Source organism: Agelaius tricolor, unplaced genomic scaffold (assembly GCF_023055355.1).
Source record: "Agelaius tricolor isolate 1412-34295 unplaced genomic scaffold, bAgeTri1.0.p SCAF_1, whole genome shotgun sequence".
NCBI lineage: Eukaryota > Metazoa > Chordata > Aves > Passeriformes > Icteridae > Agelaius > Agelaius tricolor.
Window position 1 is genome coordinate 61,536,797 of NW_027269261.1, and position 18,541 is coordinate 61,555,337.

The window sequence follows — 18,541 nt, forward strand, 5'->3', positions numbered from 1 at the left end:
TGCAATATCATTTACTTAATAATAGATTCACAAATGGAGGAAGAGTCAGTTGAAGAAATGATAATTTTTCATTCATTTCTTTAATAGCAATGAAAGTACACATTATCATTGAATATTATCAGCAGCACCTGACTTACTTCAAATAAGTTCCTGCTTGTCAGTCCCAACCTCACTCTTTCCAAGAGCTTCATGGAAAACTTTGCAGAGATGCTATCACAGCTCATTATAGCATTGTACAAAATTGACTGTACCAAAGTTCCTCAAAGAGCTCTGAATTTAACTGCATAAATTTTAAATATAATAATGATGATAATTGTAAGGATGATGACAATAATAATAATGATAATATACTTATTATTACCAAGCAATAATGATGAACAGTAGAATTTCTATGTTTTAAGGGTTATGCTCAGACCTTGCCTCCTTGATTCTTTACGTGACTTAATAATTGGACCACATTTCAACAATAAAGATTAATATATTGAGAAATTCCCATCAGCATGCTGTTAAGCAAAATATATGATAGCAAGTTGAGAAGAGTTTATCTTCCTGATTATTGAGAATCTCATTACTCAATAGTGCTAATCACTAATGAACTTTGAGTATTGATTTGTCAAAACAAGCTTCAAAAAACTGTAGTTCCCTCTCTTGATTTATCATTGCTCTTTATGGTTTTCCCATATGGCAACAACACCAGTATGAGTCAGGACACAGGACAAATATGAATATACAGTATGGGTATGCATGTGATAAGTGTGTTGGGAGACAGGGTATCCTAAAAGCTTCCTAGTGTGTTACAGCAAACACCCCCTGACAATATGTTTGTGATTTTATCTAATTTTCCAAGAAAAAATTAAAATTCTGGGACCAACCTGAATTCTCAGTTCATGTGCTATGAATTTACTCCCGACCTTCCCAGGCTGAGTGAGAGATCTTCTATCTCCCATTTCCAGTGATAAAGCATTCCTGTCAAAGTCTTTGCTACATATATTAAATTTATGCCTACATCAAGAGAAGAGCAGTAATTATCCCAAACATCTATATTTTTTAGAAATTATGGGGAAAAAAATAACTTCCTTTGAAACTGCTTCAGGACCAAGAATGTTAGAACAGTTTCTAAGAGTGGTATATTTACAAGAAGACATCAGATGAAGGAATTGTGTTTGTTCATTGCATAACCATTTATAACATGGGTATTGATTTTATCTGCATCACAGAGGCACATATATGAAGATATATGCAAAAAAAAAGAAAATACAACCCAGGATGTAGAAAACAAGCTTAGACAACTTAATTTTAGTTTTCTAATTTTGGCCAAGTGCTCTTTTCTGACATATGGCAAGCCATTTATGGCTGCTGTGCTTCAGAAGGCACATGATTGGCTTCAGTGACTGCATATGGAAACTCATGCCATTAGGAAACAGGAAAGGGAATTAGCAGTAGCTAAATCCACTGAAGTCGATGACAGAACAACAAAATCACCACATCATTTCTACAACTGTTAGAACAGTTCTCCACTTTATGTGGCATTGCAAAGGTGCTGTGAGAACAGTAAAGGGAACTATGACAAACATCATAAATAAATGAGACTCTGCTACAAAATATAAAACTTATTTCTTAATAGAAATATATCTCACAGGCTCATTACATGGACAATATTCTCTATGCAGTGGGAACTTAGTATAAAGCTTAGAAACCTATAGATGTCCTGTCATATCATGTTAGGAATTAAATACCTCAGGAATTAAAATATATACACAGCTATTTATAATAATTTGAACATACAATTTGTCACTTGTTCAGTTACTCAGAAAGAACATGAAATATCCTACACCTGTACAGTGACATGAACTTGGCAAAAGTTTATTTTTCACATGAAGGTATCTGAATTGTTTGAAAATATTATCCCTAGCATAAGAAACTCATTGGCAATTAAGTAAGAAAGCAAAGAAGTATTTTAATAGCATTCAGATAACACATTAAATCTTTAAAACCTCTTTTTTCCTCAAAAACAAATTTAATAATTGGTCTAGACTGTAACATTATGAGAGTTTGAACCTTTCAACAAGTTCTAAAAGCTCTAAAGTCTACAAAGCTAAACTTTGTAGACTTCAGGACACACAGTTTCACAGTTGAAAGAACAGTTATACTGTGTGTTTGTTCTGTACCTATTTTATTTTTCATGAAAACTAAATATTAGAAAGGGGACTGTAAACTTCACAAAAGGAAAGTAAAGCACCCAGAACTATGATGACTGTGTAATGGAGGTCTCCAGGCATTTTGCCAATCATAACCTAAATTCAATCTATTTGACTTGGTTTGTTGCACATCTGTGCAAGACAGAAATGTGATAGTGTTTTTCCTTCTTTGTCAGCACAGTGTTCTCAAACAAGAGAAAGATAATTGACTACTGAGGCAAGGAAATACCAAGTAATGAGAATGTCAGAGGAGCCGTGCCTGAGCAGCAGATATAATAAACCCATATATATGTATCTAATAAAACCAACTCAGGAGCTGTGTTAACAGGAAGGCAGGCTCCCATTCTACAATCCCCTGGAATTTCCGCTCATAAGTGCTTAGACTATTCCTGCTCTGATCAGTGCAATTTTAATAGGATGCAATGCCACAGACAAGATTCAGGACAGTTTTATTCAGGTACATCATGTAAAATGCTTTTGGTACTATTATTTTCCAGGTACTGTCTGTGACAAAACCAATAAAAAGTGTTCAAACCACTTTGTTTATCTATTAAGTTAAGCGATGGAGTAGCATAGACAAGCTTCTGTAATGAAGGAAACTTTGGTTCTTAGATCAGAATGTTGAATAACTTTTCACTTGTGTTATTATTTAATAAAACAAATTTACAGTATTTTTTCTGAGATATGCTGACAAAATATTTTCACTTGCAACATCTAAGGATGAATTCAAATTCCAAACAAATCACATAATGTAGACTAAGAGAAAAGGAAAAGTAAAAGAAGAAAAAACTCATGTCAAATCTGCCAATTCAGCTTTAAAACTAGAAACAACTACCCTTATGGAGGACAGAAAAGCAAATGCTAGTTATTAATTTGAAAAGCAATCATCCAAATTCCGTGTTGCTCTTTCTGCCTTAGTCTCATCTAGCTTTTGTCTTCATCTGCTGAGTTAGGCACTCTGTACAATTGTAAAAATAAAAGTTCATATTGCAGAATATATTATTTGAAAGGAAAAAATATCTCAAGCATACCTGTAAAAATATAAATTAAGAAATAATGCAATTTAATAAGGGGAAAAGTGCAATATGCAATAAATGCACAACTTACTTGTTAGAAGGTATATTTAGGGGGCAGGCACACAACTGACAATCTTCAGCTGTCCCTTTAGTTGCATCACCATAGAAGCCAGGCAGGCATCTATCACAAAATGAACCACCTGTGTTGTGCTTGCAGTCCTAAAAAGAAGATGTAAGTACAAATTGACAATTAAATGACTTGCATATGGAAAAAGGTCTGCAAAATTTATCCTTATGTTTTTCTGCCAGTGCTTCATCAATCAGTGCTTTCAATCAGTGCTTCATATGTTCTTGTGGATAACTTTTTTCCATGTAAAACAAAAAGAATATTTGACATAAAACTTTTAAATTTACACCACAGAACAGCTATATTATTATTTTAGCTTGCTTAAAGAAAACCAACTTTTAAAGGAGCATAAGACAGGTTTAGTATTGCAGTCTTGCAACAGGCCATATTTTGTGACAAACTGTTTTCAGATGTTGATTCCAAAAATACAGCCCAGATGATATAATTTATAAAAATGAATTATTACTTTTGACATGTAGGTGCATTAGTTCATTTTTCAAGGTATATGGCTAGCAGTATTTGTAAACTTAGGAAAGCCTGAGTTACTTAATTCTTATTTGCTAGAATAGAATCCAGCCTGTATTTCATGAGTAAAAGGAAGGACAAGTATACCATCTATAGGGTGCTATCAAACACTTTGTGTTCATCTATATGACTGCATAATAGGAGAGAAATTAAGCTGAGCATATGAAACACGCAGTATAAAAATGGCAGTACTACATTTGCATTTTTGTATATAGCTTTTGGCTGATCTCAAATTAAGCAATCTTTTAGTAGAATGGAAATCAGTCCTGTGAGAAAAAGCTTCTCATGATGACTTGTAAGAACCAAGTTTTAAATAGTAATTACCCTTTCTATTCTTTTTCCCTCTCACCATAAAGGATTTAGAAACTACATAATTTCACAGAATCCATAATAGATTTAGAAAAATTACTTTTCTGGCTTAATCTGTTTCCTTTCTTCACCCCACATTACTAGTGCACCACAATATTCCTTTCACTGCTATTTCACACAAGATGCCCAAGTGTAACCCTTTCACAATGCAGGAACAGAGAAAGCAGATGGAATGGTTTGGGATATTAAATGCCATATTGATATGCTTGGTATGGACTGAAAAAAGGATTAAAAGAGCGTATGTCAACTTCAAGAGGCCAAAATGAAAGCCATGAGAGAGATTTTTGTTAATAGGGCATGTTCTGCTGTGTTTTAGACTATGGGCCAGGTCAAATCTAGAATGTTTCAGCTAGCTTAAGAACTCTGAAGGTTTGTTTTCATTTGGATTTTTGTTTATTTGTGAGGGGGGTTTTGTTTGGTTGGTTTTTGGGTTTTTTTGTTTTTATTTTTTAAAGTGTGGGCACTTTTAAATTTAAGATTTAATTTAAAATTTTCCTAATTTAAAATGTTCCTAAAGTGTTTTTTAGGAACACTTTAGGTTGTTTTATCATTTTAGTAAGTCACGCATATGGTACTGATTGCTATTTAACAGCCTTACTGTCTGGAAGACATAATTTATCCTCAATAAGGAAACAGACAATATTCTAAGGAACCCTGATTCCTTCCTCACAGCCTTCCAGGATTGCAATGATTTCTACAAAGCTTTTTTGCACTGTACTCTGCACCTGGGCAGCTGAAAAAGCACAATATCCTTTTCAGTCATGCGGGCATTGATGTCAAAAGCCTTCAGAAATACTGTTTGTTGTTTTAAAGGTTGCTTTCTTATTGCTAGTGCATACAATCAGCATATATTTGAAATGAAAGCCTCAATCACAATACTGTATTTTAACATAATTTGGAGATTGTGAGCGAATACCAAATTATTGAAACACTTAATCAATTAAAATTACGGCTTTAGAACAGCCAGCCAGGTTAAAATCAACTTCCATAAGTTAACTAATCCATTTGATTGGTGTTTCAAGCATTGACATTCAAAAAGAATCTAGCAGCCATACCAAAAAAGTAGCCAGGAACAATATGCTTTTTAAAGAAGATGTGACAAAAATAATTTAAGTGTTTCAAAAGAAAAATCCTCTGCAATTCAACTTTTTAAAGACATCATGTCAAATTATTTGTACTTTTTCTGAAAAATAATGGATTCTTCTTTTGTGATAAGTTTAGCTTTAAATATCCTCAGACATATCTTAACATTTTTGAAGAATATGAACAGTTTATATGTCAAGGATGTTATTAAAGTGAGAGAAGCTAACACACTACTTTAAAGCTTCACATCTCTTGCTGAGTGGTACTTGCAGGTTCTGCTTTTTTTAAGTAAAACACCTGAAACTTTCCATTTTGTAGGAAAACATTTCTTGTTACAAAGACATGACCGCCTTCACTTTGATGAAGTATTTTCTGGCCCTTCAACATCAGTCATTTCCATGTACTGTGCCTAATCCTACTGAATTCAGAGCCCTGTGTCTAATTCCTTACAATTGCAGAATGATAGAATATCCGCAGCTGGTAGGATCATCAAGTCTAACTCCTGTCCCTGTGCAGAACTCGCCCGAAGTCACACCATGTGCCTCAGAGCATTGTCCAAACACCTCTTGAGCTCTGTCAGGCTTGGTGCTGTGACCACTTCCCTGGGGAGCTTGTTCCAGTGCCCAACCACCCTCTGGGTGAAGAACCTTTTTCTAATATCCAATCTAAACCTTTGCTGACACAACCCCAAGCCATTCATTCAAGTCCTGCCACTGGTCACCACAGAGAAGAGATCAGTGCCTGCCCCTCCTCTTCCCCTGATGAGGAAGTTGTAGACTGCAGTGAGGTCTCCCCTCAGTCTCCTCCAGGCTGAACAGATCAAGTGACTTCAGCCACTCATCATACAGCTTCACCTCCAGGCCCTTCACCATCCTCATAGCTCTCCTTTGGACACTCTTTAACAGCTTAATGTCTTTTTTATGTCATGGCACCCCAAACTGCACACAATATTCAAGGTGCAGCTGCCTCAGCACAGAGCAGAGTGGGACAATCCCCTCCCTTGCTCATCTGATGTCACCCCATTCACTACAGCCCTCTGTGTCCAACACATGAGCCAGCTGCTCACCCATTGCATGATGTGTTTATCCAGCTGTGTGCTGGACATTTTTTCCAGAAGGATCCTGTGAGAGACAGTATGAAAAGCTTTACTGAAATCCAGAAAGATTTCAACTGGCTGCCCTTGATCACCTAAGTGGGTTACCTTGTCATAAAAGAAAATTAAATTTAATAAGCCAGATTCTCCCTTCATTAAGCCATTCTGGCTGTGATTGATGACTGCACCATCCTCCAGGTGTTTTTCAATATCTTCCAGAAAAATCTTCTCCATAATTTTACCATACACTGAAATGAGATTGACAGGCCTACAGTTTCCATGCCATCCTTCTCAACCTTTTTGAAAATGTTAGCCAGCTTCCTCTCAGCTAGGGTCTTTCCATATTTCCAAGGCTGTTCAAAAATGATTGAGAGAGGCCTCAGGATGACATCAGCCAGCTCTCGGAGTATTCCTGGATGAATCCCATCAGAGCCCATAGACTTATATGGATCCAGCAGATGCTGCACTAGTTCATAGTACACTGAAAGTTTATCATGCTTACAGCTGTGGTCCTTCAGCTCAAGGCACTGGGACCCCGTTAGCCCATCATCAATGCTGGAGACAAAGGCAAAGACAGAATGAAACATCTCTGCCTTGCCTATATCCCTGTTTGTGAGGGGACCATCTTGACCCTGTAGTGGGCCGATGTTATTTCTGCACTGCCTCTTGCTATTAACTTATTTTAAATACTCTTATTATTGCCCCCCATATTTCTGTCCATCTTCAACTCTAGTTGAGCTTTGACCCCACCATATTTTCCCCTAAAGAGGCAAGCAGTATTTCTGTATTCCTCCTACATCACCTGACCTTGCTTCCACCAGGTGCACCTTCCTTTTTTGCCTTATCTCCAAAAGAAGACCCCTGCTCAGGCAAGCTGGCCTTCTGCCTGTTTGACTTCTGACATTTTGGAATTACCTGCTCCTGTGCCCTCAGGGTGCTTAAAAAGTGACTAGTACTGATGGTCCCCAGCATGTTCAAAAGCAATGAATTGATTTCTAAATCTAAAGACAAACAAAAAAAGAGAACCCCACATATATAGGACCAAAATCTGAGCATACCATACTGTATATGTTAGTTTATCTGAGAAATAATGATCTTGTGTATCCTATACTTTTCTCCCTGAGCCAGTCTGGACCTTACAGGACAAAGAACAAGGATTATGTAGTACGTAGATGTGACCTGATCTGCCTGTTCTCTTCAGTGATGCATTAAACTTGTTGCTAATCTGCCACATTTACAGATCAGTACTGTGAGTACTGAAGTAGACAAGTCCTTCTAAAAATATTATCAACCCTCATGAAAGATTTGTGTTTCTTGATATCAGTTGGCTGAATCTCAGTTTGAAACTTGCCAAATGTACAGCAATGGTTTTGAACATCATCTGGTTTGAGTCTAATTATACAGAGAATATTTCTTTAAAGCATGCTTAAGCCTCTCATGTATTAATTTCATGTTCATAGGAAAACTGGACGGGTTTTTTTCATGTCATGAGACTGGGTACAAAATAGATTGTGATCAACTTCTCTAACCGGTTCAGTACATTATATCTGCTTTCTTTTTATTCCTATTGAAATAGAGGCTGTTACAACACATTGATCTAGTGGTTTGTTAAAATCCATGGGGTTTTTTTTTTTCACAAATCCATAGACTTTGTGGCCAGGAACAATTTTATGTCCAAATACTTATGCTTTCAATTCCAACATCATTTCAATACAATGATTTCAATTTTATCTCACACTATTTTGAATGCATTAATTTTCTGTACCTCTTTTCCCTCTGAACATCTTTAAACTTCAGTTAGACAACCTCTGTGTAATTAAAACTGTGGGATTTATTTTTGTCCAAAAGATATGTATGACTCAGACCTTGTTCCCTACAAATTTCCTTGCTGGTGTCCTGGAGAGTGTTTTCCACCATTTCCTACGGAGCCAGCTCTCCCTTTTTTGAAGAAACCAAATGAACTTTATGCCCAATATCAGGGAACCCTAAATTCACACTGAAAACCACTCCAGCATATGTGGCTGAGTGTATATGAACATGGAAAGAAACATTTAGAATAGAATGCTAGTGATGGAAATAAAACTGCATACAGGGATTATGACAGAGTCCAAGATAGCACATTTGGCATGCTGCTGCCCTTCCTCAGGATACCTGTCACAGAGACAACCAGGGAAGCTGTTAAAGCCAGCTAAAGAAAGTAAGTCTGGGTGCCTATTTTAGTATATTCCTGAGCTGTCTAGACCAGACAATGGTATTCTGCCTTTGGAAGCATGAATAAGCTCTTCTAGCATTTTCAAACTACTGTAATGTCAAGATGAACAGACAATTCTCTTTCCTGGTGTAACAATACAAATGTAATCAGGATGTTGCAGAGGCTTTACCTATCTTCACTTGAGTGAGAGCCTGTACTGCATTTAGCTAGGACATATCATTTTTTTTACGGTGGATATGAAGATGGGTAAAGACATTTTGTTGCTCTGGTGACAAACACTGTCTAAAGCAGGCATCCACTAGCACTGACACCAGCCTCACTCTACATGGTACATGTTGTTTATGAACTGAGGAATACAATATGAAAAGGATGCCACTGGGGACTGCCCACTTAGGGCAATTTGACCATATTTTTGGGGAGAAAGATTTACTTTCTCTGGGCTTACTAACAGGAACATAGTATCCTGCAATGAATGAAACACCTTGAAATGTGCTTGCTCTTCACAAGGTTTAGGTTTAATCAACCTACTAAAGCTACTGTAAATGTGTGTGTGTAATAGTACAAAAGAATATTTCTGAATGTTCCAAATTGCCCTATGTACCAAAGCAGTTATGTATATCACAATTGTAAGGAGAAGGACGTATTGTGAAGCTCTCTGTGGCTGCTCTGGGATCAGAGGGCTTTGCAGGTTACTGCAAGATATACGTTAAAATGAGCTTTTTATATAGGCCTTTGTCGAAGCAGATGATTTGAGCTTTTATCATGAGTCAAAAACACATTTCAGCTTCTTTTCAACTACATTTCAAAGCTAAGGAAGAGCTAAAAGAAGTATCATATCAGTAAATTAGATGCCTAAATTGTCTGTTGTATTACTGAGAAAACACCATGAATAATAATAAGGAGGCCAAAAGGCTGTGTAAACCTCAATAGAAAGAATGCCTTTGATGTGAAACATTTCTCTTTTTCAGCACTCAGACTTCTCTCCCTTTCACTTCAAAAGGCTTATGATCCAAATTGAATAGCAGCATTTAATAGCCTGCATGGATACTAACCGATCTGACTTACAGAGCTTTCAAAGTTGTAAGAAAATCCAGAACTGATTTTAAGCTCCCTGTGCACCTCTTCTCTATAGCCTGATCGAGTATAAGCTACAGAACAAAAAATGCGGAGTGTTTGATAACGTGTGTAGATGAAAGTGCATCTTCAGCTGGTTATTTTCCACTTCCTTGTCAGCGCTGTGTTCCCTTACACCAGCACCCTTGGAACATCAGAAGGGGGAGCTCTGCTGCCTGAGTCAACAGCTCAAACCAAGCAAAAAGCACAAAAAGCAATATGCCGCCTATGTGGCCTTCTCTTTTATCTAGGCTGGTGCTACAGACAAAAATAAAGAGGGAAGCTGTGCAGGGGCTAAAACGTGAAGACACAGAAGCCAACAACCTCAGAACTTACATCTGGCTATGCCTAATAATAATAACCCTAGGCAAAATAGTCAACAGTCAACGTGCCTTGAACAAGATTCCTCCTTCCTTTTCTCTCCTGTTAACTGATTTTATCCCACACAAATATTATAAACATTGTAGCTGGAGAATCCGGTCATTAAAGCAAAAAAAATTTTGTCAGGAAACACAAATCCACATTACCCTAGTGATAAACATTTTCACTGAGTATTAAGTGAAAGATTCAAAACATGACTGTCACGTCAAACATGTTTTTCATTCTAGGTACTTCTCTGAGGCTTACAGTATAATTAAATTGAGAATAATTTTAAGCTTCTATTCATGAAAAAGCAATTTGAAAAATCCACTGATCCACACATTAAGGATATCTTGTTTTGCATTGCAATGCAATTAAACATCTTCTATGAGCAAAACAGGAAGAAGAGTAATAATTCTAAGTGCCAAATTATATTGGAAAAAGCTTGAATTTTCATTTTGGCATTTTCCCAGCAGGTTTTTCTTAAGGAAATAAAAGGGAACATTTAGAAACATGCACATTACAGAGTCTGCTTGAAATTCTGCAGGGAAATGAGAGTATATCCCACTAAACTGGCACTGGCTTAAATTGTGCTTCTGCAAGACAAATGAAATTAGACATGTTGTTTCAAGCTTTATGCCATGTCAGACAATATAAAACTAAAAATGCCCTTGAGTCAATCAGAAAAGTATATTCAGCATAATTCACCCATTCCAAAAGGCTACTGAACAGGCAGGAAACAGTGGTGTGCTGGTAGGCTTACTATGGATAATATCACAGATTTAATTGCTGAATTAGTAGGTAAAATCTCTGTAATCTACAAGAAAAAAAAATCTGACTTAACTGAGATCATGGTTTTATTATTTTTCTGAAGTACAATTCATAAAGCATTCCTTCAAGGTTTACTATAAATTTAGAAGAAGGAAGGCATTAACAGTATCTTCTCATCAAACTAGAACAGAATGTACGAAGTTACCTGCTACATACTATAAACTGAATATTCTGCAGGAGACAAATGGTAGGGGAAGATAAATCTTGCACGAAAAAGCATTCATACATTTGCTGCTTTCTGCATGCTGTACCTTAAAACTATTGTACTTCAAAACATAGATTCTATGTCATAAATAAAATATTTTCTTTTCTTAACTATCCAAGACACTGTATCTTGGTGTGAAGGGATTCTTAACCTCAACAAAAAGATCTCTTCTGTTACTCCCTGGCTTTTTTCCTCTTGATTATTCCAGGTCTCAGAGGTCACTAATTCAGTTGCACAGGTGTATTGGGTTGATGTTAGCCATGTCCACTGTTTCCTGAAGGGACACTTACCACACATGCTCCTGTGATGTCATCACACACATCTGCGTGACCAAAGCACGTACATGGTGCACAGACTCCACCAAAGATTGTGCCATTCACACGCCTGTGTCGAGGCCAGCAGGACTGCAAGCAAAGTTAGATAAAAAGTTAAACTCTTGTTTGAACAGAGGAAGGAACGGATTTTTACAATTTTGTTGGATTTGATGCTTGCACACACAACAAACATACTTGCCAAATGAACAAAAATACCAACATTTCTCTAGAAAATTCTTCTTTCTGGTGCTGTCGCTTTGCACTGACCTTAGCCTTAGCAGCAGGTGTAAGATTAGAGGAAGCTTTAACTTGATCATTCTTCTGAAATGGTAAAATAAAGCAGAGAAATGAAGAACTGAAATATGACAGCATGAAAGCAAGAAGCACAGACTGAAAAACAGCCAGAAGGTGAAATACTGAAGGAGAGAGAAGGAGGAAAAAACCTCAAAACAACAAAAATGTTCTCTGAGAAGTTCAGGCGCAAAGAGCAATTAAAACACCATTTAGTCTTGTTAGGACTCCAGCAAAATGCTACACTGAAATAAAGCACAGGCTGAAAACTAGGCTATCCTTTTATTTACAAATTGTGCTCCTTAAAGGATAGGGATTTCCCTTTAAGAAACTGCTCTGTTTTTTTTTTTTTAACGTAAAATTCAAATCAATATTAAATGTATGGTCAGTAATTTTGTAGGAAAGGTGACACCATATAACTGTGATTCATCAACAAAAATACAGCTACTCCATTTGCTCATAATAAGATGTCAAGCAGCAGTCTTCCTTACTATATATCTCACAAATGACTTTGTAGTTGTTTTTTTTAAATGGCTTTATAGCAAACTATCCTTCTACAGTAGGACTGCTCATGTGATCCAGCAATTTTGCATAAGATAAAAAAAAGTGCATGATAGATTTATGACCTTCAAAAGCATCTGGATAATACAAAGAGAAAGTTTAGCACTGATGGAATACCAGAATATCATTTAATAATAAAGAAAATTAATTTAATAAAGAAAATCCTTTCACCTTCATATACACTCTCCAAAAAGATAACAGACTCTTTTTTATAAAGATAAAGATGTCCATTTTTGTCTTACTCTTGAAAAATTGAAAGTAATCTAAAGATTAATTGAAATTATTCTTTAAAAAAATTCAAAACCTGAGATATTACCCTTATTTTTCATTCTTTGCATTCTTGGTTACACAATCCTAAAAAACGTAAAAAAAATTGTAAATACAAAAAAATAAAAATCTAAAGTTATAAAATCCAAAACCTAAAAACAGGTTAAAAGAAATGGCTGTATTTTACTTTCTGTGGCATGAGATGCAAGTGGTTTCTACATAAATCTACAAATATTTTCCCTCTTTTGGTGACTGAAAATAATCTGTTGTGCACAGATACAAATGCTATTGCTCAAGACAAGGCTCCAAAACTCACTAATTTTAAGAGCTTAGACATGAAATTTCAATAGCAGGGCTCAGAACAGTACTAAAAGATTACAGATTGAGGTCTTAAGAAAAGAAATTATGTAACTGTCAACAGTTGGGAAAGTTCTTGACCATCATAGTGAAGCAGGTTAAGCACAACTCCTTCTGCATTAGAAAGAGTACAGAGAATGGGAATAAATCTGAGAGAGAAGAGCAATTAGATGTGAAGATGTTGACAAAAGCAAGAAAATTCATCAGTGGAGCAAAGTAACTATCACAAAGGGGTCCAATTGGTATTAGAAGTTTAAAATTTTATCTGCTTTACCTGTCCTTATGGTGTTTCTACACACAGAAAAAGGTACAGAAATTTATTTGGCCAGAGTCTCATAAAAAATAAATTCTGAATTTATATAATGGAAAATCTTAAAAGAGACAGCATAATTTAAATTGGCTTGGTTGTCTTTGGAAGACTGATCATGTCAAAACATTCATAGCATGAAAATAAGAAAATAATAGTTGTTTTTAGTGCAGCAGCATCTATGCCAGGTACCATATCATCATTATGCAGGAGACAAATACATACATTAAACCAAAGAATGAAGAGAAAATGGAACTGAAAAACTGCACAAAATCAATAAAATATGATGCTCTGCTTAGCTGAAACTGGCAGAAGTAAAATGAACAAGGCTGAAAGTACACAGAAGAAGAAACAAAAATGGTAACTGGGGAAAAAAAAGGGATTTTCAACTTCTCTTTCCATACTTTCTTAACTATTGTCTGCCTGGAAATCTTAAATGTCACTTTTTTTTCTTTTCTTTTTTTTTCCCATGCCCACTAGCATGTATAGAAACTTTAAATTTGCAGCTATATTTATGCGCTTTCTCTTGTGGAGTATGATCTTAAGTATGTATCAGATTTCAGGGACTGTTTATGATTGAGGAAAAGGTTTAGCACTGAAGGACATAATGTTGGACAGGCAATTTCAGCAACACCAGGACAGGAATTCTACCCAAGCCCTTCAGCTTCTACAACAAAAGTAGATACTGAAATATCTGCAATCAGGGCTTTTCCAATTACTCTCTTGGAAATCAGGCTTAAATCTACACTGGGAGAATAAATGGACAAGTGAAAAGAGTGTGAAACATAGTGATACTGCATCTAGCATTTTTCTTAAAATAATTGAACCGACAGACAATGGCCAGGCTTTAAAATTATTTCTCAGCTGAGGTAAAAAATATTCTTCTCCACTTATTTTTCCATCTGTACCATTTTGGGAGTGATAGGAATATCCATTAATTCCTTCAGGCCTTCTTTCTATGTTAGCTCATCTAGCCCCAGCAACAAACAACCACACTTGGCATGAGACTAGACTCTAAACCCTAAATATCACATACAAGCATGAAAATTTTTAAAGAAAAAAAGAGTTGACAAGCAAATGCCTAGAGTGCCTGTGTAAATGGCATACTGCTTGTAGTTTTGTGAAGCAGAGCATCTTGGTGTTTGAAACTATTTCCTTAGAGGCAAAGCTTTTGAAGAATGTTTTTTGGCTTCTATTCACCCCAAGCGATGCCCACGCGAGGTAGTTAATCATACGTATACTTGTATGAACACATTCTGTGTGAAGTAATGGCTTAGTTAGCAAAGTGGGCATTTTTCTGAGCATTATTATTGGTTACATTATTATCTGTTACAGGAGCAAAACAATGTGACACAATCCTCAGAACACATGCAATTCTCAACAACTCCAAGGCAAATGGCAAAGCCCTGGAAAAACAAAAGAAGAAATTCAACCCCATTAACTCAAATAAATTGATCAGTCTTTGCTGTGCACAGGTCAGATAACTGCCATTTTCCTTCTAGTTATGTTCATCCATTTGTATTATCAAATGGCTAAGGAGTACAAATACTGTTTCCGCTTCCTTTTTATGAACCAAAATGTCTTTTCATACGTTAGAAATCATCACATGTGTAAAATTTCAGATTTTAAATATTATCAGATATAATGAACCATCACCTGGAAATAAAGGTAACTAGTCAAGCCATGGCAAATTCCTAACAAGAAGGGACAGGTGTCCTATTATTTTCTACCAACACAGGTCCACTGTCTGCTTCCACCTAGCACAGTGTTAGCAACATTGAACTAAACTGCATCATGATACTCACCTCACAGGAGGTACCATCATAGCCTGGAGGACATTCACACAACTCCACTCCAGACGCTACCTTTCTCCCCCTTGAAGTGTGGTCAGCAGATTCCATAATAACACTTCTTAGTCTGGATGTAACAGAAATTAAATGGGCAAAACAGGAAATTAGATGGATATGTGCAGCTGAATGCAACGAACACTTTATAGGGACATGCAGTGGCTTGTTTCTGTTTTCCTGCCTAAGAATAAGGAGGTTTTCATATTCATCTATTTCTTCCTAAACTATATGTCTGTAGGTTTGTTACTATTTTTGTTCATCATGTGCGCGAGATTATGGTCAGATACCCACTGATAAAAATAGATTAAAAGCGTCTTACAGCACTGTACCAGGCTATTCCTGGCCTGCAAGCCACATGTGCCAACTTGCATTGCAGCTGCATATAGAGCAAATCTGACACTAAGCAGGGTCTTCAAAATTTATGAACCACTAGTCCAGCTTTCTAAAATATTACATTACAAAGTTTTGAATATAGGGTATTTTTACTCCGGAGATTTGACCTCTGGAAAAGGTGTCAGCCCTGTCCAGAAGGATTGAGGATCTAAGTATTATGCATATGAAAGAAAAATGTATGTGCATGAAACAAAAAAGAAATATTCTGCCATATACCCTGGTGCCAGAGAAAAAAGTACTTAACAGCTGTTGTTTAGGTGAACACTGACCATGATTTTTGTTTCAAGAGCATGCAACTATGATAAGAGGAATAACAGAAGCCTTTTGATAGTCTTACAGCTATTATCAGAAACAGATGTAATTTACGTCAAGAGTATCTTTCTGTGGAGAAAAACTGAGATTTGGGAGTTTAATTCTTACGAGAATTCGAAGGAACATTAACGTATTACAGAGGCTAAATTACTTCTATTTTCACCCAGTAATCTTAACAGAATGTTTGATAACTAAAGCTACTTCCAGAGCTTGTTTTGAAGTTGTCTTCAGCAGAAAATACCTTTCATTCATGACATACATTTTATTAAAAAGGTTTTTTCCCCCTTCATAATAGGGAATTTATCTTTTGGCTGCAAAAAATCCTGAAAATTATTTGGATGACCTTGGACAAGAAAACATCCAAGAAAAATATTTTGTTGTTGCTACAGCGGTTGGAGGAAAGCTTAAGACAGAATATTTTCCCACTCGATTTTATGACTACTCCAAGTAAGTTATGATTACTCCAAGTAAGTTAAACAAGATAATGGGGGGAGAAAAGGGAAGATTTCTTAAGTTAAGATAGAAGCTTCAGAAAAACAGAATTTCTACCACCACTATGAATATGACTGGACCTTGGAGGGACAATCATTGTGCATAATGCAGTTAGAAACTTCAAGCTGATTGGGTGACACTAGAACCTCTGTAAAAGGTTTTTGATACTGTTTTAAGAGAAGGATTCTTCTTCCTATCTAGATCTTCAGTAAATTCACTCTGACTTTTTAGTATATCCCCTTTGCTCCATTGCTGTACATTTATTGCTGTACATTTATTTTGCAATCATTCATTTGAATTTTCTTTATTATAAGATAACCAATCTCTAGGATATCAGATATCAAATAGTGACTATTTTACCAGTAAAAAAATTAAAAATTTTAAAGAAGAAAACCTGTTAATGAAGAAAAATTTTTTAATGAAAGGTCAAATTTAATTTCTCCTTTGAACTACAGCTAGCTCCCTCTAAGCATTGATCTTGGAACAAAGAGAAGCACTAACACACAGAAACAATCCACCCAGTATTATCCCACATTTGTATTCACTGAATTGTTCCAATTTTCATTACATTCTGCTATTTGCTAAATGGGATTTTAATGTGTTTAACAGTTTTTAGCATTAACAGTTACTCAGTGAGGAAAGCTACAGTGATTTTCTTTTCTCCCATTTTGATGTTGCAATTTTGATTCCTCGATGCCATTCTGCATTCATTAAAATACATAATGCTGGCAGAAATGGGGAACTGGATCCTGGAGATGCATGAACAATTTGAGGTTAGACATCAAGACCAAATATTTAAGCTGACTGTTACTGTCAGCAGGCAACTGTTGACTTCTAAAAACAAACAAGATTAAAAGGGAAGGGGACATTTCAGGCAGTATCAGCACAGTTTACTGTCTGCTGTGCCAGGCATCTGAATCACACTGGCTACATAAGGCACATGAAGTAGTGACCCAATCATTGCTCATTTGTCTTGAAGCCAATTCTGCATATGGAAAAAAACCCCTGGCCTCTTCTTCCCTCTTTTTCCTTGTGTCTAGTACTGACTCCTCTCTATGTGGCTGCAAACAATCTATTCTCCTTAGCACGCCAATTTCCAGTGCCTATCTGCATGTTTGCAACACTTACAATCAGTGACCACTCTGAATATTGAAATGGAATAAACAGTGCTACTAAACTTTCTTTGAAGCACAAGCTAACAGTATTAGATCTAAAAAAACCAGTAAGAGAGCGGTATCTTTTCTTGGCCTGTTGCTTCTACCACAGATGGACTTAACTACAACCATTTGGAAGACCTTTCAAGTTAGAGGAAGATTAGGTTTTAAACCCAGAAGCTGGGTTCACTTTCATATTGATTGCTGCATTTCTGTATTCTCAATTTTTAACTGACTTGATCATCTAATTGCCCATTCATATAAGAAAGCTTCCTAATTATGCCATGGAGCAATAACAACACTGCAAGCTTAAAATTACCTAAAAAATGTACACAAAACCATGCTTGAGTCAAACCCAGCATGACTACATTCATATTGTTTAGTGGATACTTGAAAACATAACGGATTAACTAATGTTTCTAGTAGGTTAAGCTAAACAAGGGTAAAATTAGAATCTTTAAATTAAAGCTCTTGTCAATTGGAGACAGCTGTATTGAATTTTTAAGTCTTTTTCTACATGACTGCAAGAAAGTTACTTTATGCCTCCATTCTGGTCTCTTTTTAAACTCAGATTATAACAGCACCTTTGGAATCCTTACACATGTGGTGACATCAATTTTGAAAATTTTCAGCACTTAAATGAACAGGTTGCTTAATATAGCAATCTCTAATTAGTATGTTACATAATTCTGCTGGTGCTTTGAGGCAGAAATTGTCATTCATGACAGATCTAGTAACCTTGTAATATTTCTGTCTCTCTGCCAGACCCTCTTAACACTCTCAGAGGAAAATCCTTCTGTCCAATGCACATACCTGTTTAAAGACAATAAAAGCCTTTTAGTTCATATCTACTTATCTGTTAAGGCTTAGCTCTACAGTATTTCTTTTCAAAAAAGTCTTCCTTTGGAGACCATCCTTTGGAGCCCTTAATCAGCCCTAGATATGACAAAGAATATCTTCTTCACTGGATCTACATTTTCCCTGAAGAACTAAATGGACAGAATATGGAGAAAAGGGTTATTTTGCATGATCTTAAGAGTGATGAGCACAGCTTTGCACCTAGTACGTTTCAGCATGAGTGAAAGTCAAAGAGAATATAAAACAACTGGTAATG

General features: G+C 36.1%; 1 protein-coding gene across 2 annotated transcripts in view; it reads right to left on the minus strand.

The window, feature by feature from the left end:
• The window catches only part of LAMA2 (laminin subunit alpha 2), a 335,107-nt gene that overhangs the window by 133,314 nt on the left and 183,252 nt on the right, over positions 1-18,541 (minus strand). For both annotated transcript variants that reach the window (XM_071437013.1, XM_071437012.1), the window contains exons 15-17: positions 15,035-15,146; positions 11,423-11,536; positions 3,306-3,433 (exon numbers count right to left, since the gene is read on the minus strand). In XM_071437013.1, the coding sequence (XP_071293114.1) occupies positions 3,306-3,433; positions 11,423-11,536; positions 15,035-15,146 (354 nt within the window). The remainder of the gene's footprint in view (positions 1-3,305; positions 3,434-11,422; positions 11,537-15,034; positions 15,147-18,541) is intronic.